We start from the raw sequence: 20,452 nt of genomic DNA on the forward strand, positions 1-20,452 counted from the left end.
TTTATCTTCATTATGTGGACAGCCTCCTTGATTCTGCATGCACTGATTTGTTTTTTGAAATTGTGGAAATAATAAAATGAGTATTTTCTAAAATAAAAGCAGTAGAGACTTGGCAAGGACTATTTTTGTTTTGGGCAGTGTTTTTTGGGGAGTATTTGCCATTATTTTGTCATAATGTACGGTGCTAGTACATTTTTGTTGCAGTTCTCCTATAAAGCATGTGTTATTAGAAGTATCTTCCAAATTGACTATGGAAACTTTTTTGGAGAGTAGTTATAGTTCATCTAATTTTAGTGATATGGGTATCTGTTTGCCAATATTGTTCGTAAATGCTTGCATTGAAGCTCATGAACTATTTAATATTTTATTACCAGCAAGTAGTGCCCACGAACTCATTCTTTGACTGAGGATATTCTGTAGGCTGGAAAAAAAATATTAATTATATATATATTTTTAAAAAAACAAAACCAGCCAAGTTTCTCATTTTGGCTTCTACAATTCTTTCTGGTTTTTTCCGTCTGTATTGTTTGTTCTTTTGCTGATAGCGCACTTCAGATAAGATTAGTGCGTTTTGACCTTCTCATCCCTTACATGGAAACTTAATTTTTTCTAGCAGTTTTTCAAAGTGTACCTACCCAAGTCTATTGATTGATGAGGCATTGGCAATCAGTTTGTGATTTCTGAAGCAAAAATGCTTTTACATAATGTTTTTAATTAAACAAAAATTGATTTAAAACTTGTATGGTGGTCATTAAGAAACTTTGAAAGTTGGTGTCTTGATGTTCCCTAAAGTCTGTGAATCAGTGCTGTAAAGATTGGCTTATTTACTGAGTAGGAGTACTATCATGTGTAATGAAGGCAAATACAGAAACTTTGCAATAATTCTAGCTTTTTAGCAAGGCATCATGATAAGCAGTGCCTGAAGATTCACATCATAATGCTAAAGACAGAATTGCAATGCATCTTTGTGCCTGTTTTTCTTATAAATGCAGTTTCGCTGAAAATAAATTTCAGTAGAATTTGTGGATATTGATGATGCCTCTCAAACCTTCATTATTAAGGTGTTCTGTTTCATGCTTACACCCAAAGAGTCTACTCCCCATATTAAAATTGTAGATGCTAACACTTGGAGCTACAGGCAAAAAACATTCTTTGCTAGTTTCAGATTCCAGAGAAAGCCGAAATTACGTAGAATTTGGATGTCAGCCATGCCGTATGGCTACGTGATTTCCATTGACTTCGTTTAGGATTGCATATGACACTTCTGAAAATCAGGTATTGATAGCTCTAGAAACTTCAAGACCATTGCTTTCAGATGGATGTGATTTCCTACTTCTTCTGTCCTAAAGAGCTATCATGTAGTGCAACAAGCGTGGTTGCAGTCAAACTCCTTCACAAAGCGATGTATAGCCATTCGTAAAGCGCTTTCTGATGATACGTACTGTTGACCTATTTTTACTACCACCATTTAATACCGTGTATATGATAATAGCGTTTTATGTCACCTGGACAGTCTTTTAAGAGAGTCGTTATTTTCTTGCACAGGTTACTATTTCTTAGGATTCATGTAGGGTCTCCACTCCCTTCTTACCCTTCTGCCCTCTTCATAAATGCTTCCCAGTTGATACTGGAAAGGGATGCGTAGTCATCCGGGAAGGAGGGGACTAGCCTGGATGTGGGAAAAGCGTGTATTCATGACAATTTGAAAAATGTGTATGGGGAGCAGGGAGAATAAAAGTTGCAGTCTCCTGTGGAGCAGACAGCTGACAATTCATGTATCTGATACTTTTATTTACTTTTCCGCACAAGAAGAAAAATGTCCCCCGCAGCAACTGCAGCATCTCACGGTACCCAAGCTGCCGCTGAGATACAAAGCACCTCTTAAAACACGCAGGCTGTGGAGTTCAGAAATAAATCATCTCCAGTTCAGCTCCTTCTGGAGCTTAGTGAAGGAGTCTGTAATACCACAGTGGGTTTTCTTGGTCATCTCTCACGATTGGGTTTGTTTTGTATGTGCTGAACCTTATTTTGATCTCCATTGCTCTTGAGTTACGTTAGTACACTCTTAACAGCTGCGGAGGAATAACTCTCCTGGTTTACACTGGGGTATGAGAAATGGAGATTTGGCCTGCTATTTAACAAACATCTAGTTTAAAGAAACAATTGCATCTAGATTTAATGTGAGAGTGCAATGTCCACGTCGGTGGTGGCCGGGGGCCTGTGCTGCTGGGTCGGGGGCAGCAGACCGGTAGCCAGTGACTTGTTAACCTCAACGTAAATTCACTGACGTCAGTTGACATTGTCAACTCCTGTGGGATTAAAAAATATTTTTTCTTCCCAGTAACTATGGGGTTTTTTTATATAGTGCATTCTGTTGTCAGCATAAATAAGGAAACTTTTTTTAATGAGCTATGTTAGACATTATGGTCTGGCAACTGGAGGAATACTGTGGGCACTCTTTGCAGAAAGTGGTTTAATTAGCTGCTGCAACGTTTTTGGTAGGTTATATGGTACTGACATGGCATTTGGTTTGTCACAGCATGAAAGAAGGCACAAATGGCCCGAGACACCATTTCCTCAGAAGTGGCACCAACCCCTCCGCATGCTCCTTGCTCCCCTTAAGGGCCTGACTCTGAACCTCCCAAGGTCAGCACCGAGTCCTGTCGTGGGTGGGAGCCGTGGAAGATACCCTGAACGTGAAACACTTTAACTTCTCGAGGGGACTGTTTTCGCTGCTGCAGAATGGTTCTTCAGGGATTTGTGCCCTTCCAGTATAGCAGGGAGAGTCTAAATTGACCTTTCTCTGCCTCATCAGAAGAATTGATGGTTCCAGCTGAGGCAGATGTTTGAAAAACAGTGGTGGCTATGGATGGGCTAAGAACATCTGCTCCAGCAGTAGGCAAGGGCTGGTACTTTATTCCGAGGTTGAGCTTTTTAGGTGGCAAACAAAATCTGCTGTCCGGCATGTGTTTACCAGCCCTTCAGATCTTCATGCAAGGAGCTTCAGTGGTACTTGTTGACTGTCAGTGAGATGGAATGGGTGGTTTGGTTTTGTTTGGTTGGTTTTTTACCCGAAATATGTGGGGAGGTGGCACATAGATGCTAGAGAACAACGTGTGGAAGACAGCAAGCAGAAGGAAGCTGGGAGGGCTGTACTAACGAGTCTCACTGAATTGCTCATTAAACTACATATTTAAAAAAAAAAAGAAGCAGCAACCAAGTGGAAAGTAAGAAGTTGGGTTATGTCATGAATTGTTAGGCAGTTATTAGTTTAATTATCAAACTGAATTGTTTTCGTGCTACTTTTACTCACATTGAGTAATAACTTGCTTTAGGACTGGATTATCTGTGATGGTTATGTAGGTGTGAACTGAGGTGATGGCACCAAGTTTGCCACTTACTGCTCCTTCGAAAAGAAAAAAGCTGAACAGGTCTGCATACCTATCATGTAAGCACTTGCTGCCGGCCTGTCTCTGCTCACGGACTGAGAATGAAATCTGCTTAAAACTATTACCTCGAGGACTTCTATAGGTTTTGTAGAAAAAAAAATGACTGTGGTAGAGCTAGGACATGTTTCTGCTATTCTTGTCAGTTGTTCCAGAAGCCATGTTTGCCAGAAGCTCTTTATTAAGTCCCAATGCATGTATTCTTTTTTTTTAAAGACATTGTGGGATGAAAATTTGCGTGGTGGGTGGTCACAATCTTTTTTTTTTTTAAATTTTTTCATATGCTGTGGTTTTAGAGCGGTCTTAATCATCTGTGTTAAAATTGTATGCATGTGTAAGTTGGTAGAAATTAGTACTGGGCTTAACAGTACTGTAGAGCCTCTTCCATACGTGCATACTGTGTAGTTTCACAGTAATTTTTTTTGCTTAGAGATGTCAGAAAACTTTTTTATCAACTTTCTGTTATATAGGTCTTTGCTGCGGCTGGATTCTCAAATCACTGTGCTTTGGAAGTTTAACGTGCAAATTTCTAGAAAGAGATATTACTGTGTTAGATACTGATTAGTTAGTTACTGATGCTAGAATGTTTTTTCTGTTATCATACCATCTGATTAGGCTTTCTTTTTCTCCTCCTTTTCTTAGAGTGTAAAAATCCCTTACTGTTTATTGATAAATCCGTATTTCTTCTTCTCCAGAGATATCAGCATGAATAACATCACAAGGCTACCAGAGGATGCGTTCAAGAACTTTCCGTACTTGGAAGAGCTGTAAGTATTTCACACACGTTAAAGCTTTGCTACAACATTAGATGGCTGCGTAAAGTGGAAGGTGGGTGGGGAAAGAAATAGGGTTGCGTTGAGCTGCGAACAGAGAAAGCAATTATACTTTAAAAAAAAAAAATCCTGTACATGTTTGGAAACCGGAACAGTAAATGCTACTTACAAGGGACTTTTTACGGTAATTATTTTAATCATGGCTAGAGTGATGACACATACAAATTACAGTGTTATCCAAAGATAACACGAAAGGTGTGTAATTACCATTGTTTCCAAAGGAGCTACAGTATAGCTGTTGCATAAGTTCCATAAAATATATGTTGCTTCATTTACTGAGCAGCTTGCTCCCATTGCCCCTGTAGGCTGCAGATGCGGCGCTCACAAGCCCATCCTGACCTGCATCAGAAATTCAAGTTCTGTGGTACAGGGCTTCTTGTTCTTAGTTTCTCTGGCAGAAATTCTTTCTCCAGTTCCCATCTCCCTCTTGTCCCCCTCTCTTTTTAGCTTTTTTTTTTTAGGTTTTACTTAGGTGATACTTGGATTTCTGAATCCTGGAGCTGCCCTAAGACTCATGTGCCCAGTGTTTTGCTGAACTGAAGTCTTAACTGAGATGCCTTTGCAAAGTTGAAGCACCCTTTCATAGCATAGCCCCGGATTAGGTTGGGTTTCAGAGTCAATAAACAGGGAGAAGGCTTTGAATTACTCTAGTAAGTACTATTATGTGACAAGTGACTTCTGTGTGCCTTAGTTTCCTTATCTACGAAGAGAGGGTAATGGTTCAACCTTTGCCAGAGAGCGTTGAGAACTTCCAGTAATAAGCAATAGATAAGACAACACCACTGCAATTTGCTTTGCTTCTCTTGCATTTTCCAAGTGTCAAAGTAGCATTTCTCATATCAAAGAGCATTTGAAATACAAAGTAAGGCTGTCCTTATTTGTGACTTTGGCTAGACTGGCACTATGAATGCTGTGTTGAGAGTTTTTTCAGTAAATGCACCTTAGGGAAAGAACAGCTCATTTCCCCAGAGAGACAAACCCTTATGAAGTAGGGAAGCATTGTTCCGACTTCACAGGTTCTGGTTTATTCCCTCCGATTTCGGGTATTGCTTAAATTTGCAATACAGTTGAGAATACCTCATGAAGGAAAACAGATTTACCAGGATTTCAGATGGTGCATGTGTGTAACTGACACAATTTAAGAGAGGCTCTATGGCACGAGTAGTAAATTAAAAAAAATAAAATTAGGGTCCTGGGGAGGCTTGCTTGGCTCAGAATATATACTAGCCAACGTTCCTTCTGTGCTTTATAATATGTGCTGCTGTATGTCTCTATGTTGTTTTGTTAGACTATATTTGTCGTCCAAACTCTTTATAGTCGTGTTTCATGCCAAAAGTTGAAAAAACAAACAATTTTGTTTTCCCAACTTCAGATGACTGTGGGAGACTTCATTTTTTCCCTATAAGTAATTAAGCAATAAAACCTAACCGGTGGGTGTGCATATTGTGTAACTTCCATAAACCCTGGGGCGTGTCAGGAGGTAAAGAGAAAAGGCAGAGCCTTCAGCCATCATCTGTTGTGCTTATTGTCTAAGAGCCATTTGCTACATGTACCTCATTGTCCCCCTAAATTCCAGCATTTCAGTTTGCAAAAAAATAGGCTAGCGTTAAGCTCAGAATTACACGTGAACACCCAGAAGCTTTAAATCATTCCTAGCGTGCTTACTTGATATGTTAGAGCAACTTCTGAGGAAAAAAAAACAACACCAAAACCCAACAACTTTACAGTAAGAATGATACTTGCCAAATGTTTGGACATCATTGAATCAAGCGTAATTCCTTATACAATAGAAAAAAAATACAATTTCCGTTTTATGTTCAAGTTACCTCCCACAGCTGCAGAGGTAGGAGAATCTCCAGAAAGATTAAAAAGAAGAACTCTCTCCAATTCAACAGCTATCGTGGATGCAGAAAGACAGGAAAACGACCGTGAGAGCAGAGCCATAAGTAGGCAGTATCTACGTACGGTACTTCTCAGTTGAAAACCGTTAACCGAGACCTGTGAGTTGTTAGTGATGTTTCGCAGCAGCAGCCTGCGTTGACTTTGAAGCCTGTTTGCAGAGGCTCTGGCCGTGGCCACTGGCAGTGAAATGAGGGCGATTTCGTCCCTCTCTTTAAAGACCTGGTTATGGTCATCCATGCACAAGTCAACTCCAGGTTCCTGTGCTTCCTAGAGGGAATATAATAAAGTAGATTCAAACAGAAGCAGCTTCCTTCCTTAATAGAAATGACCAGCACATGACATGAGTTTGCTTCATTCTGCCCACTTCTTTTTCTCTATGGGACAGGGTACAGAAATTTTTCGGTCTTTATTTTTGCTGCTTGTGGACAGAAAAAAACAAACTGTCGTACTTCCCACTGTACAACCACAACTTTCCCTCTCCTCTCTAAGATGATTTTCAAACTTTCTTCCTGGCTTTTATTTATAGTTGAACAGATCCAAATTCTGACTGCCAGGCACTAGCAAAGTTGCTTTTTCAGCACAGAAACCTGGGTGTTCCATGCCGAAGAAAAAGAGGCAGAGTTAAAGCAAAGTGGTGTTGAAATCTATGCTAGAAGTGACTTTTCTGTCTAGAGCTTTTCCCAAGAATTACAGGCCTAAAGCAAACGAAAATCCCACAAACTTAGTGGGAACGCAATAAGTACCCACACCACCACGGACTCCAGTAGCTCTTCATTCAGGAGACAGTCCCAGACACCTTTCTCTTTATACCATGCTTTACCTCTGCCATTTGTCAAATGCTCCGGGCGATTAGCCCCTGACAGACTTAGTTAATTAATATTGCAAAATAGTATCAGAGAATTTAATTGAATGTAAATGGGAGGCAATTAGATGTATTATGTAGACAACTGAGTCTTACGCAGTGCACGTATGGAGAGTATGGGTTTAAAAAAATGCAGTACGAGTCATTTAAAATGGGGGTTGTCATTTCCTTAATGCAATGAATTCTCTGGTAGTCTGGAGAGACTTCAGAGGATCGTTTTCCGAATCCTAATATGAACACTAGCGAATAAAAGTGAAAGACGCAGCGTACCAGACTTGTAAAAGCTGGCTGCTCGATTAAAAGGTGCCTTCTATGTCACTGAAGGGGGAGTGACCTGGGTGCTTCAACATATGCATCCCGTGCCATTTTTAGATGTGCTGGGTTACCCGAGAGACCCACGCTAGATGGGCAGGTCTGATGCAGATGCGAGACCGATGTCCGCCTGGAATGGCATTGGGGCCAGCTGGAAGAGGGCATCTGAAATGGCATTAAATGGCCGTGTTTAGGGAACGGACTCCCCTGCGAAGCATCAAATTTGCAGGTATAATCTGAGTTTTTGTACCTTTGAGATAGTGTCCTACCTGAGTATTACTCGCAGGTACGAGCAAAGGGGTTCCAGCTTGTCCGTGGGCAGAATCCATCCATTGGGTTATGTGCTCCACGTGCCCCTCTTCACAGCCTCGTCATGCGTGTCACTGCATAGCACACTTATCATATGTCTGTAGGATTCTTGCACTATTTATAAATGTTATAAAAATTCTCCATCTCTGTGTAACTGATACCCATCTGGAAGTAATTTGCAAATGATTGAAACAGCAATGGTCAGAGTCAGCGAGGAGCAGACCACCAAGGGTTTTGCCACAGCAGTTAATGAAGTGTATTCTCCGGAAAATGTTAACGTAAACATGCTGCAGCCCTGAACTTGATATGAAACTAAAAATCCTTGAAGAACTTGGCCACAGTTTTCTAACCACACCTTAAAGTATTTATAGAAAGCTAGAAGAGGGAAATATAGTTAGATAATGCATTGTTTTTAGAAAGCAGAAACCATTTTCCAGTGTGAATTTTTAACTAGAAGAGCCAGGCTGTGTTATGTTTTGATGCTCTTCTAAATGGTTGCAGTTCCTTCTAATATGTAAAGTTATCTAACGTAGTCTTAAGGATTTTAACTATATGATTTCCATTCACTGAATTTGTGAATGATCTGTTGCATTAATTAAAAAGGCATTCTCTCATCAAGGAAGGCAAATCAAAATGATTTTTATTCTTGGCCAGTTTTCCAGTCTGGCTTCAGAAACTCAAACCACTTGAATAGAGCAAAAGTCTCCTCAACTTAATGACCTTTTAACCTTGTTTTTGATTTAAGCCTTCAAAATGTTGTTGTCTTATTTGCCCTGCACTGACGGGTAAGGTTTAGATGATAAGGTTTTGGCTGTCTGGCTGCGGGTCCGCGCGAGAGCCGGTAGGAAGGCAGAGGACAGCAAGCTGTCCTGCTGTGACACAAGGACGTGGTTGTCCGAAGGGGGAGCACCGGTCACCTCCCATCCAGTCAGCCTTGGGGCAGGGCTCTGGCCTTCTCCAGCAAGGGTTAGGGAGGATGCTCTCTGGTTGTTGGGGTTTTGAAGACCGTATCACGCCCAGTAATACCGCAAGGAAAATAATCACTCCTGAAGGCACCAAGAGACAGCAGTGCTCGATGACCTTCCCGATGTGTGATGCCAGGGTCTGTGGTGTTTCTGGTTTTTGTTCATAAGCAATATGAAGCAGTCTCTCTTCTGTGAGATATTTATTTTTTTTATCAGTCAAGGGCAGACTTTATTAAGGTTTTTATTTAGTAGCTGGTGAAAATGGTTAGGGAAATAAAGTGATAAAAGGAAGATTTAGATCAATAAAAGCTTTCACTTTTCTGAAAGCCAATGCTAATCTGCTTTTTGAGAGATGAATAAACAGCAAGCGAGAGACAGCACGTGTGCCACTGTAGTTTTTCAGGAAAAGAAATAGTACAACTGAGAATTTGCTTGACTATTTAATTATATCCATGCTGATTTCAGCACTAAGAGATCATCTCAAACCCCTCCTCCCCCCCACCCGCCCCCCGCCAGAGTCTCTGATCATGGCTTTTAATTGAAAAAGTATATTTTAAGAACATAAGGATTAATTAAAATGCACACTGGCAGTGAAAATGAGGTGGTTTTGCCATAAGGTTGTAATCAGGAAGTATCTGCAAGGGAAATGTCTAGAGTTATTTTTCCTCTTGACTGCAGCTGAAGATGACCACCTGGCTGAAAAGTCACAGCTGCTTGCTTTTGTAGTATCTATTTCAGTGTGTAATTTAGATGGTCCCCTTCCTTCTAATTTCTGCATCAGCACCAAGTTGTATTATCCTTGGGGAGGGAGGGGGAGTGTCTGTCTTTTTTATTACTTTGGTTTTATGAATAAGGCATGTCTTGGAGTTCTGCCAAGGCCACCAAGGCTGAGCTGTTAGTTTGGGATGCAGTGTCTCTCCTCACCTGGCTGTGGAGCATTTGGTGGAAGGAGGTTTTTGTCCTTCAGTGCTAGGTCTTTTAAAATAGTATTTTCAAGGTAGCGTGCGAACGTTGGCAAGATGGTGCAGTTCCTTTCCCTTTCATAAACGTGAGTCGCAGGATTTGTCGTGGGAAGCTGGAGACAAAGGACTTGTTTTGAGTAGAAAAGGTAAGGATGAATCTTCATGAGAAAAGTTGTCCTGATGCCTTGTGTTAGCCGACACGTGGTAACTGAGGCTGTGGTTAAACATCCACTTGTGAAACTAGCTGGTATGATTAGAGACGTTACCCTCCATATCTGTCCATTCAGCCCCACCAGCCGAGACTGAGGAACAAGCCAAGAGCTCTCTTCAGCTGCTTTGTTATAAAGGCAGCCAGTGTAGACGTCCTCTGTTGGTATTTCAAAAATAGCCGGCTGACGTTGGGTTGGAAGCCGATGAGTGCTCTTCATCCGTCTGCCAGCTCCGAATATTTGAACAGCTGGAGGAGGTAATTTCCTCAGTTGCTCCAGCTTGAATTCCAAGAGGTGAAGTTCTAATGAAGAAAATGCAAGGTGTAGGTTTCACGTGTGGTAGCAAGTTAAGAGCCTAAGCTTCGACTTGACCAGCTAGCATACATTAGAAACGTTTGCTGTCTTGTGTGCGCCGGAGCTTTAGAAAGTGCGTCGGCATGTTGTAACTTGCACCTTCAAATTCTAGTCAAGACAAACCTTTAGGCAAAGACTCCCAAGTAGAATTAACCACAGTCAGCTAAGATATTTTTAAACATCACCTACTTGGTCTGCACTAGATGCTAAATGATGTTTAAAAACATGTTGGCCAACCTGTGTTTAATTAATGTTTCCTTATCTATGCGAGTCCTAAATCAGTTTGATTCTGGATGAGTTTCAATCCTGCTGATAGAAGAATGATATTTCTGTAGCTTAGGAGGTTTTTGCTGTGCTTAGCAGTTGGGTATTTTTCCTGTTGGTGGGGACAGATGCTAGTAGGTTGAGTAAATTCCATTGTTTTTAGAAGATGAGGAAGTTTCTTTCCAGATTGTGTTTCTACATGTTAATTTCAAAAGTTGGCATGGTTGTGTATAAGGATCCTGAGACTGGTTGTTCTGCTGCAAGTACCTTTAGAGAGAAACAAAACTTTTTCCTTATCTGTTGTCTTCGAGTTTCAGTGTTCAGTATTATTTTCACATGCGCACGCACACAGAAGCTGGCTTAGCTAAATGGCCTGGAGGCTGAGCTGTTCGGTGTTACGCTTCAAGACCCGTCTTACGAGCCTGAATTTATTATGCTGCCTGAGCTGCTAGGTTGGGGCTGTCTGAACATATAAACCAGATAAGAAACTACTGGAGGCCGAGCGGTAGCCTCAGAAGCGCTCAGGTAGAGTCCCCCAAACAGTGCTCGTACCGTGCAGTCCACCTCCTCTTTTTGGTTTCAGGAATTGGAGTGTGGCAGAAAAGATGTACGTGTGCAAGCGAGCAGGCAGCCGGTTCCAGGCTCAAGCCTCAAGAAGAGTCACAAAAGCCTTAGATATTCAGACAGAAAAGCAGAAAATACAAATCCTATATGTTGGAGGTAAATGCATTATCCCCTTACTCTGAGTAATTGAGTGCATTCTGTCATAGTGTCTCGGTATGACACTGTATGTTACCGTAAGAAGACACGGTGAGGAATTAAGTCATTCTCTTACCTCCTTTCCTCCCCTCCTCTTGGGTGGTTGTATTTTGGTATATCTTTTGTGAGTACTGAGGTACTCTTGCCTAATTGGCATTGGCAGATTTTATCCTGGCACAGTAGTAGTAACCTGTACTCGTGTAAAGTTCTTTTCCTGCCCTTCCTATCTAAAAGTAAAATTCTAGATGATTCTGATAAAATATTTGCTTCTTTTCAGCTGGGGGAAAGTTAACAGTTGACTTAAATCTGAAACAAAGAATCATGTTGAAAATTACTCCCATTTCTCTAAGGTCATTCATTGTGGAGGTGTCTACAAAACCTGCGTCTTGGATTTACCCAGTATGTATCTGAAGTGGTCAGAAAACTGGTAACAGAGGTTTAATTGCCAAATATACGTAGATCTAATCCACTTGCACATTTTGCAGCTTCACTTGCTAGATGCATGGTCATTCAAAAGATCCTGTGCCTGGAAAGCCAGTAAATGCCAGGGCAAGAGAGACAGCCTGTATGGACAGATCGAAGCAACTTTGAGGATTTACTATCTCAACAGTCACTTTTTTCACTCTCATGTCTAACCATCAATATATTTCATGACTTTGGAAACCTTCTGAGCATCCAAATAGCACTATCTGCTAAAAGCACGAATCTGTAGTTGATTCGGTTGTTCAAAACCGAGCTTGGTTACTTTCATCTCTGTGTCTCTGCTTTACAGTCGAGGTAAGATGTATTTGTAGCTAGGAAGGAGTGTATCGATGCTGGAAGAGGTCCTGTCAGTTCAGCGTAGCAGCCCATCTGCTGATGTGCACAGGCAGCAGAGAGCCCGTCTCCCTCGCGTGCCGCTCTCTGCGCTGGCCCGTGATGAAGTCGGTATCAAATCCGTAGATCCCTCTGAAGTCCTCTGAACTGGAGCTGTCAACCACAACTCCCCTCTGCTTTCTTAGCAGCTGGCTCACCGCTGTGGAAGTCATTCCTATAGCACAGCTAAGTGCCCCCAATCTCTCAGCATCCACAGCGAAAAGGATAACTTAATGTTAGGCATGGCTTTTTGAGGGGGCAGGAAGAAGAAAAAAAATCCTGAAAGCCACCCAGCTCCCCCCTACTCTACCACTGGAGTAGCCCCACGCAGCCCCTCGCTCAGTCCCCCCCAGTGGGATGGGGGAGAGAATCGGAAGAGTAAAAGTGAGAAAACTCATGGGTTGAGATAAAGACAGTTTAACAGGTAAAGCAAAAGCCACGCACGCAAGCAAAGCAAAACAAGGAATTCACTCACTGCTTCCCATCGGCAGGCAGGTGTTCAGCCATCCCCAGGACAGCAGGGCTCCATCACGCATAATGGTGACTTGGGAAGACAAACGCCATCACTCCGAACGTCCCCCGCTTCCTTCTTCTTCCCCCAGCTTTATATGCTGAGCATGACATCATATGGTATGGAATGTCCCTTTGGTCAGTTGGGGTCAGCTGTCCTGGCTGTGTCCCCTTCCAGCTTCTTGTGCACCCCCAGCCTGCTTGCTGGTGGGGTGGGGTGAGGAGCAGAAAAGGCCTTGACTCTGTGTAAGCACTGCTCAGCAATAACGAAAACATCCCTGTGTTATCAACACTGTTTCAGCACAAATCCAAACATAGCCTCATACTAGCTACTATGAAGAAAATTAACTCTATCCCAGCCAAAACCAGCAGAACAGGTTTTAGACTTCTTTTAATCAATCAGTTTAGTTTAATTAGACATTTTAAATTTTTAGACCAGGAATGCATTTTGAAAACAAACTATTACCTTGAAGCTCAGTATAACTTTGAGAGAGCTGTAGCTGCTCAAAGGGGAGTCTGGGGATGAGAAGTGCCTACTCAGCTGGATGGAGGTGGTGCAGCTTCAGTGCTGGTTGTAGTTACAGACTTCCTTTTTCAGTCCTGATGTGTCCTGGCTTACATACTCACGATTTTATAAATAGCGGTTGAAATACTGAAACGACTGCAAGAAAAGGAGAAGGGGACAAATGCGTTTTCCATTAGCAGCAGCAGAATAAAGCATCCATTTAGTTATGCTAAATTGGCGTGGAAGAATTGGGCGTAATCTGTAGGTTATTGATTGGCTTCACAGCCCTGCAGCAGGCTGCAGCTGACACAAGTCCCAAAGGGGCTGTTTGCTAATCACAGATAAGCAAAGAGAAATTCAGTGATACGGCTTCCATTCACCAACCCGTCCCCTTCTGCAGCTGCCCAGCTCGGGCAGGAGCTGCCTGCAGAGGCGCGTGCCCTCGCCAGGCAGGGGAAGCCGCGAGCCCCTGGTATGTTCTTGCAAATGGCTGTACCTCTCGTGTAAAGCTTCAAACCTCCATGAATAAATTGGAGCACATAACTATGCGTCATCTGTTAAGAAAACTGAATTCTGTTCCAAAGTGGCTGCTCTTCTGGAAGAAGTGGAACCTGAAGCTCTGTTCTTAAGTTTGAGAAAATTTAATCCATGGTACCCAGCAAGTGTGTCTATAAGGCATTTTCAAAGGTTGCTTCTGTTGCAGGAGAACATGAAGTAAAATTCAAGTTTGTGTGGGAAGCACAAAGAACCCTGAAAAAGTTGATGTTAGGGACAGGCATGTAAGGACGGCAAAATAGTTTGATGTAAGACAGCAAAAAAGTAAAGAAATTGCAAAAGCGGGAGTGGGAAAGCAATGGAGTATTTTCCAGTGGGTTGAAAATAGGTAGGTAAAAGTTGGAGAGCTAAAAGGAGATGTTGCGTGGGCAGACAGCCAGTGATGGAGGCGACTGTGGAATGCTCAGCCTTGACTAGGTTTTGGGTCTTACCAGAAAGCAGCTAATGTAGAAGTAAAAATAATATATCAGGTGATTTATTATGACATGTCAGGATTGTAGTCTGTGTCAGTATTTGAATTTTCAGTGAGGAAGTAAGACTACAGTTGATCCATGGAAAAAATAGCCAATGTATTGTTATCAGAGACAAGATGGACAGATAAGGTTAGCAGGATCCCAGAACACTGCCAAAGGAAAAAAAAAACCACAGAAAAACGCTTTGTGTATGTGCACGAGATCTTCAGAAGGACAGAAGGAGAGCTGATTCTTTGCTCAAGTAACCTGAGGTTCACCGCCGTCTGGGGTGCAAGGCAAGCAGAGAGGTTTCCATGAAGTTTGTATTGCCTCCTGTCAAAATGAGAGTGATGGTTTTAATTGTTATGGACAAAAATGTATCTCTGGGACATCCTCCCTGATTTTGGAGTGACACCAGTGATTAACTTGGCTCGGTTAACATGCAGCTGGGTTGCCAGACTCATAATTGCAGAAGTTTTAATTTCCCAAAAGAGAGGAAACAGTCTTTGCTGCTTTCAGAAGAGTTTCAGTGCAAGAAGCTCTGCTTGCGGAGTGCTCTGGCAATGAGATATCATGGAAGGTTATTCCCCAGCCAGAGTGTATCCTGATTTCTGTAATAACAACAGGGTGTCCTCTACATCTGGAGATCATTTGCTGTGTCACTTAAAATAATGATTAGAGGGTATTGCTCACCTATGTATGACAGGATAGCAGAAGTCTTTTGTCCTCTGTATGTCCTACTCTATGATCCTGCTATGCTGAAATTGATTTTGTCTGTTTGAATTTGTCCAAATTTGCAGAAATTTTGTCCCATTGAAACACTCCGTTTTTTTTTTTTTTTTTGAAGTAGAAATAGAAGACTACAATTTTCAATACCAAGCAATTACAAGGAGATTGCCAACTAGAAGAAAGAAACTAGTGTGATCACACGTGACAGCTGTGGTTCCACTGCAGAAGCCTCCGAGGTGTAACTCAGCTGGGCTAATTCAGGATACCTGCAGCCCTGGGCAGAGTTTCCAAAAAATGAGTGTCGCGATGGAGTTAGCAGGAAAACTCCTGGTCGGTGTGGTACACGTTTACACCCCACTGCAGATGATGCCCGCTGCTGTGTCTCTACCTTGAGAAGTAGAAGACAGCACACTAAGTTTTTGTGGCCTATAGCATAGCAGGGCACCTTACAATTGTCTATTAAATTAAGTCTTTGCTGTCTGTGCGGATGGATCTGTGTTACAGTCCTCTGCCTTTTGGAAAAAGCTCTAACTAACGGTGATGCGCCTTGGTCGGTAACTGCGGGTGGACTTCCAGGGCAGGTCTCTGAGACTCTTTCCACCCAAAATGAAGGGAAGGACGGGTACTCAGCTCTCGACAGTGTAAATGCAGGGCTGCCTTCAGGTGGCTTCGCAGCAGCGTGGAGCTGTCCCACCACGGCCTGGCCCCAGGCAGGTTACTGAGTCTTGCTGCGAGGAGATGAAGCTTCCCTCCTGTCTGTTGTGCTGGAGTTTGGGGCCTGGTAAAGCTGTGATTTTCCTTAGCCCATTTACCCTGTCTGTGAGAGAGACAGAGAGAGAAACAGAGGTGCTTTTTAAATATTTAATTGTTTTAAACGTTGTATTTGAAAATCTGGATGTGACTGTTTTTGAGACGTGCTGCAAGGAGGTAAGGTGGAAAACCTGACGGGATGATTTCAGTGACGTCTTAATTTACACGCTGTACGTGTGCTGTATTATATGCTATTAATTTTTCTTTAAAATGAACCCAGTTGCGTAAAGAGAAATCTTTCCATCCTCCCAGCTGCTGCGTGCTGCAGCAGAGGGAAGCGTGTTGAGAGCGGCGTATGATACGTGGGTCCTTGCCTGCTGGAGAGCTGCAGTTGAAGCCTCCTAACGAGCCGCCGTGCTCCCCAGGGCTAGGACGTGAATGATAAATGTATATTTGGCAAACTGATTAGTAAAGCCTTTGCACACTTGGCTAGTTGTATCCTGTTTCCTGGAAGGTTGCCAGATGGAGGAGAAGCGGAAATGTAATGGATTGCAGGTTGTTTTTTTTCTGTTGGTTGGTTGCAGAAAGGCTGAATAAACAGGAGTTGCCTTGAGGCAGGCGAAGTCTTGCTATTTGAAGTCACGCAAGCCTTGCTCCGGCTCAGCTGTATTTTGTTTCCAGTGCTCTGTAGGTTGTGTTAGTGATGCTCAGTGAGATTGGGGGAGGCTATTCAACTGGATTTAGTTTAGCTTTTCTAAAACAAATCATAATCCCCAGCCTCTTCGGGGGGAGGGAGAAGTTACAGCAGATGCCTGACGAGCCACACACCAGCCCGTTTAATTTAACGGGGAACCTCGGCAGAGCTGCAGCCAGGGCTGCTGCTTCCTGAAGCATGTGGTAGGTAATCAACATCAAGTAGTAGTGTTTGAGTGCCAAAGTAATTCGGTGCTATAGCCTCAGTTAAATTTCGCTTGATTTAAGGATTTCTATTTTGATGTTTTGAACACTTTTTAAAATAAACATGTGTTTTGCAGATCACTGGCTCTCTGCTGTAGAGACCCAGCATGTTTCATCAATATTTCTTTCTGTTTATAGTGAACTTCTTAGGAAATTGTTAAAAGAAAGCCATGAAATATTGCAAACCTCCCTCCCTGTCCTCCCAGATAAAGTTAATACAGTTGATTTGGGCAGTTACTGACAACAAAATAAATTTTAGGGGAGTGTTTAGTTGCCATCTGCAATTTTTCATTCATGTTAAAAATTCAAAGTATTTGAAAAATCATGTCACAGCTCCAAAACCATGAGGTTGTTTGCAAACAGGAGATTTCAAGAATTGAGTATACATTGATTCTCTTTATTTTTCTTCTGGTTTCAGAGCTCTCTGGTTATACACGAGCCACGCAGACAAATATTTCTCAGCAGTCAGTTGTTGTCTTGTCTTTTTTTTTGTCTTTTTTTTTTTTTTTTTTTTTAAATAGAAGCAGCTGAGATTTAAGCACACTTGGAATGATGTCAGAGCCATAGCTATGGCGATTGGGGTGTGCATGAGAATACAAGGACTAAATACCAAGGTCTACTTTAACAAACGATAGTAACACAGTTTTCTAAATCGAGTAGTATCTGCTGCTGTCACCTTCCTGTTCGTGAGAAGCAGTCCTTTTCTGCCTTGGTTTTTAAATAAAACCATCTACCTTTGACAAATGGATTTGCTAAACATAACTAGCATGGTCTCTATCAGGCAGCATTTTATTAAGTCATTAATTCTGTTGCAAGCAGATTTATGTAGGCATCAAATGCTTTGGGTAATCTCTTTTATGTAGTTAGAGACTAAGATAAAAATGTAATAACATTGCTATGTTCTGGCAAGCTGATACTTTAGATGATGCTCTTGTTATTTCCTTCATTTGCCACTTTGAGATAATATTTTCCCCTCGGAGTGGCTGGCTGGCTTGCTTCACAGCGCCCTGTAAGAGCAGAGGGGGGTTTTGATAGTCTGTAACCTCTGTTAAAGCACACTGAGTGTTTTTTAATTATTAACACTGCATCGTACACAGTATTTCCATCGGATGATTTCATTATACAACCTTCTCCAGTGTTGCATTTGCTTAGCTTGGATGTGAAACAGTCTGAAAGCAAACACTTTGGCTGAAGCGATGGCATCTTTTGGCAGCCATGGGTTACCAGGTGTTCTGCGTTACTGTCTTTTACCCTTAATAAAATACCTCATGTCACAACTATTAGCAGCTCAGCAAAGGTTGGACCACACAGGGCCTGCTGGTCAGGATAGAGGCAAAAAGGTTGAAGAAAAAAAGGAGCGGGGGAAGGGGGAATGAGCTATTTGAAAGCAGCTGTTTTGGCTGCTGTTTCTGCTTTCCTGCTTTGTCTTCTGCAGCATCTCCTGTATTTATTACTTTGAATATCATGGTGGTTTTCACAATTTACTTCGTGTTAGTATCTAGCAGTCCAAGTTTGAGACCAGCCACATCTTAAGAGAGAGTGAGTACGGCTGAGAATCCTGTTCCCTTTCTCCCTCCCCCAAAACACTTTTCTTTTCTGAAAAGTTTGTCCAAATAGCTGACCAAAAAGATGAAAGATAACCAAGATTACGTCTTGGTAGTGTCAGCAGGCATCCTGTCAATCATCAGCACTGTGAACCTGTACCGCCTGCTTGCAAATACCATCTTCACATTCGGGATTCTCACAGAAACTTTTCCCTGCCTCACGCTAGCATCTAGCTATTTTTACTTAACTGCATAGTTTCTTTAGAAACTCTGTATAGATTAAAAACATATGGGTACCAGAGCATGTGTTTCAGCAGCGCACTGCTGAAAGCCGGAGGATCACGTTAATAGTTGGTAAATGCACTTTTCAAACGTAGTACCGTAAGAAGATTCTTTATCATTCTGGGGTGTGTTTTTTTCCTAGCATGTTTGCAGAAGTATGTCTGTGAGGCTGAGGAGTGCGTTCTCGTCATTAAAAATGTGCGATGGCTGAAATAACCGGTGCAAACTTGGAAGATCATGAATATGGCATAATTGGATGCAAAATGCATAACGGCTTGCAAGATTTGATGTATTGGTGATTTTCCTTGTCAGTATTTTGTGACTGAAATTATTATTGCAATTTTTTTCCAGGCGACTGGCTGGCAATGACCTTTCTTTCATCCATCCGAAGGCCTTGTCTGGGTTGAAAGAACTCAAAGTTCTGTAAGTAATCGGGTTATAGCGCTTCATAGCTGTATGCTTTCTTAGCGCTGTATGCTTTCTTAGCGCTGTATGCTTTCTTAGCGCTGTATGCTTTCTTAGCGCTGTATGCTTTCTTAGCGCTGTATGCTTTCTTAGCCTGTTTACTGGTAGGCTGGATTAAATTTTTTTCCCTCTCTCTGCTGCCCCTCCCCCCCAAATTACAGCTCTCCTCCATATTTTTTTTTTTTAATAAAGCCTTCTGTAAGTGGTGATGATGAGCAGTGGTGAATTTGACTAAACTGTAATTACTTAAATAATTAGAACACTTGCTTCTGAAGTGTATCTTGTAGCAGAAGAATCCTAAGAAGGAAAAATTCTAAAAAGGACATGTAAAGCTTTTTGTTGTTCTCCACCCCCTCATCTTACTCTGTCAGGTGCCCCAACGTTGTCAGGGAGTACTAGTACTTACAGAGATTTAAAACACTGTTTGACCTTTGAATCGTCCCTTACCGGTGATAGAAATAATTTCCATAGTTCGATGCTTCTTTAGGTGAAATGACTTACTAAAAGAAAAAAAGTTGTAATAAAAAAAAGTTTGAATTTCATGCCCTGTTTCCCATATCCTGTTTTCCTTTCTGAGATAAGAACATTTCAACTGTTTTCCCATAGCTAAGGACGTAAATATTTCCAATTGCTAGTAGGGTAACAGATAGTTAATTAAACAGATATTTAAAAAACCTAGTGGAAAAGGACCCTGAGGTCCTTTCTTGTGAAGAAAGAAGCATAAACAAAGAGCATAAGCAGGGTACAGATTAGGAGACTGCCCATCTGCAATACTACTTCATGATGTTTTGTAAATTGAACGCAGCATGTCAAGGCTCTTGAAGGTATCTCCATCAGGATACTCAACACTGATTCTTATGGTTCTTGAAAAATTTGGGACTTGGATATTAATTAACAGTTAACTAACTTGTCCACTTGCATTTTATCCCAGTATGCACCAAAATCTAATAATACTTTATAGTGTGTGAGATCTCAGTTACTTACATTCTCTTTATAAAAGAACTCATCATGCAATAATATGTTGTCCCATAAGAGAAGTTCTTAAAAAAAACCCAGTATAACTTAGTTCAGCTTGGCTCTAGTTTCCTTCTGTGTCTTTTTAATGTTATGCCCAGAGGTGCTTTGTTGTTAACACACTTTGCAAATTAGATTGTTAATGCATTGTGTATTGATGCGGCTTTAAGAAAAATTAGAGGTTTGTGTATTTTGTAGTATGTACAGGATGATTTCACAAGAAAATAATAAAATATCATTCATTGTAGCAAATTTGTACTAGTGTTAAGTTGTTCAACCTCTTCAGTGAGTTCCCAGGGGAATTTCAGCATATTATGTCAGAGGCGTGTTCTCTGCAAATTAGTGCAGTTAATTAATGACTTGTAAATAAAACTGAAAATAGGCCATTTTCTTGTTTTATCATTGCCTTTGGGTATCTGGTCTTGATAATTCTACATGCTTTTATGTATACCAGAAATCTGTGCAACCGTAACAGGACCATGGGCTCTTCCGTCATCTCTACTGTTGATAACGATTATTGTCAAATTCTACTTTACTAACACAGTGGATTTTACAGAACCCTGCAGAACAATCAGCTGAAGACTATACCTAATGAGGCCATCAGAGGATTAAGCGGTTTACAGTCCTTGTAAGTTTTCTTACTTTGCTTTTGTTCTT

At 41.6% G+C, this 20,452-nt stretch overlaps 1 protein-coding gene across 1 annotated transcript in view; it reads left to right on the forward strand.

The window, feature by feature from the left end:
• LGR4 (leucine rich repeat containing G protein-coupled receptor 4) overlaps positions 1-20,452 on the forward strand; it is an 80,753-nt gene that overhangs the window by 31,445 nt on the left and 28,856 nt on the right. Inside the window, exons 2-4 of the mRNA XM_075163290.1 lie at positions 4,142-4,213; positions 18,668-18,739; positions 20,352-20,423. Of these exons, the coding sequence (XP_075019391.1) occupies positions 4,142-4,213; positions 18,668-18,739; positions 20,352-20,423 (216 nt within the window). The remainder of the gene's footprint in view (positions 1-4,141; positions 4,214-18,667; positions 18,740-20,351; positions 20,424-20,452) is intronic.

Source organism: Calonectris borealis, chromosome 14, assembly GCF_964195595.1.
Source record: "Calonectris borealis chromosome 14, bCalBor7.hap1.2, whole genome shotgun sequence".
Lineage (NCBI taxonomy): Eukaryota > Metazoa > Chordata > Aves > Procellariiformes > Procellariidae > Calonectris > Calonectris borealis.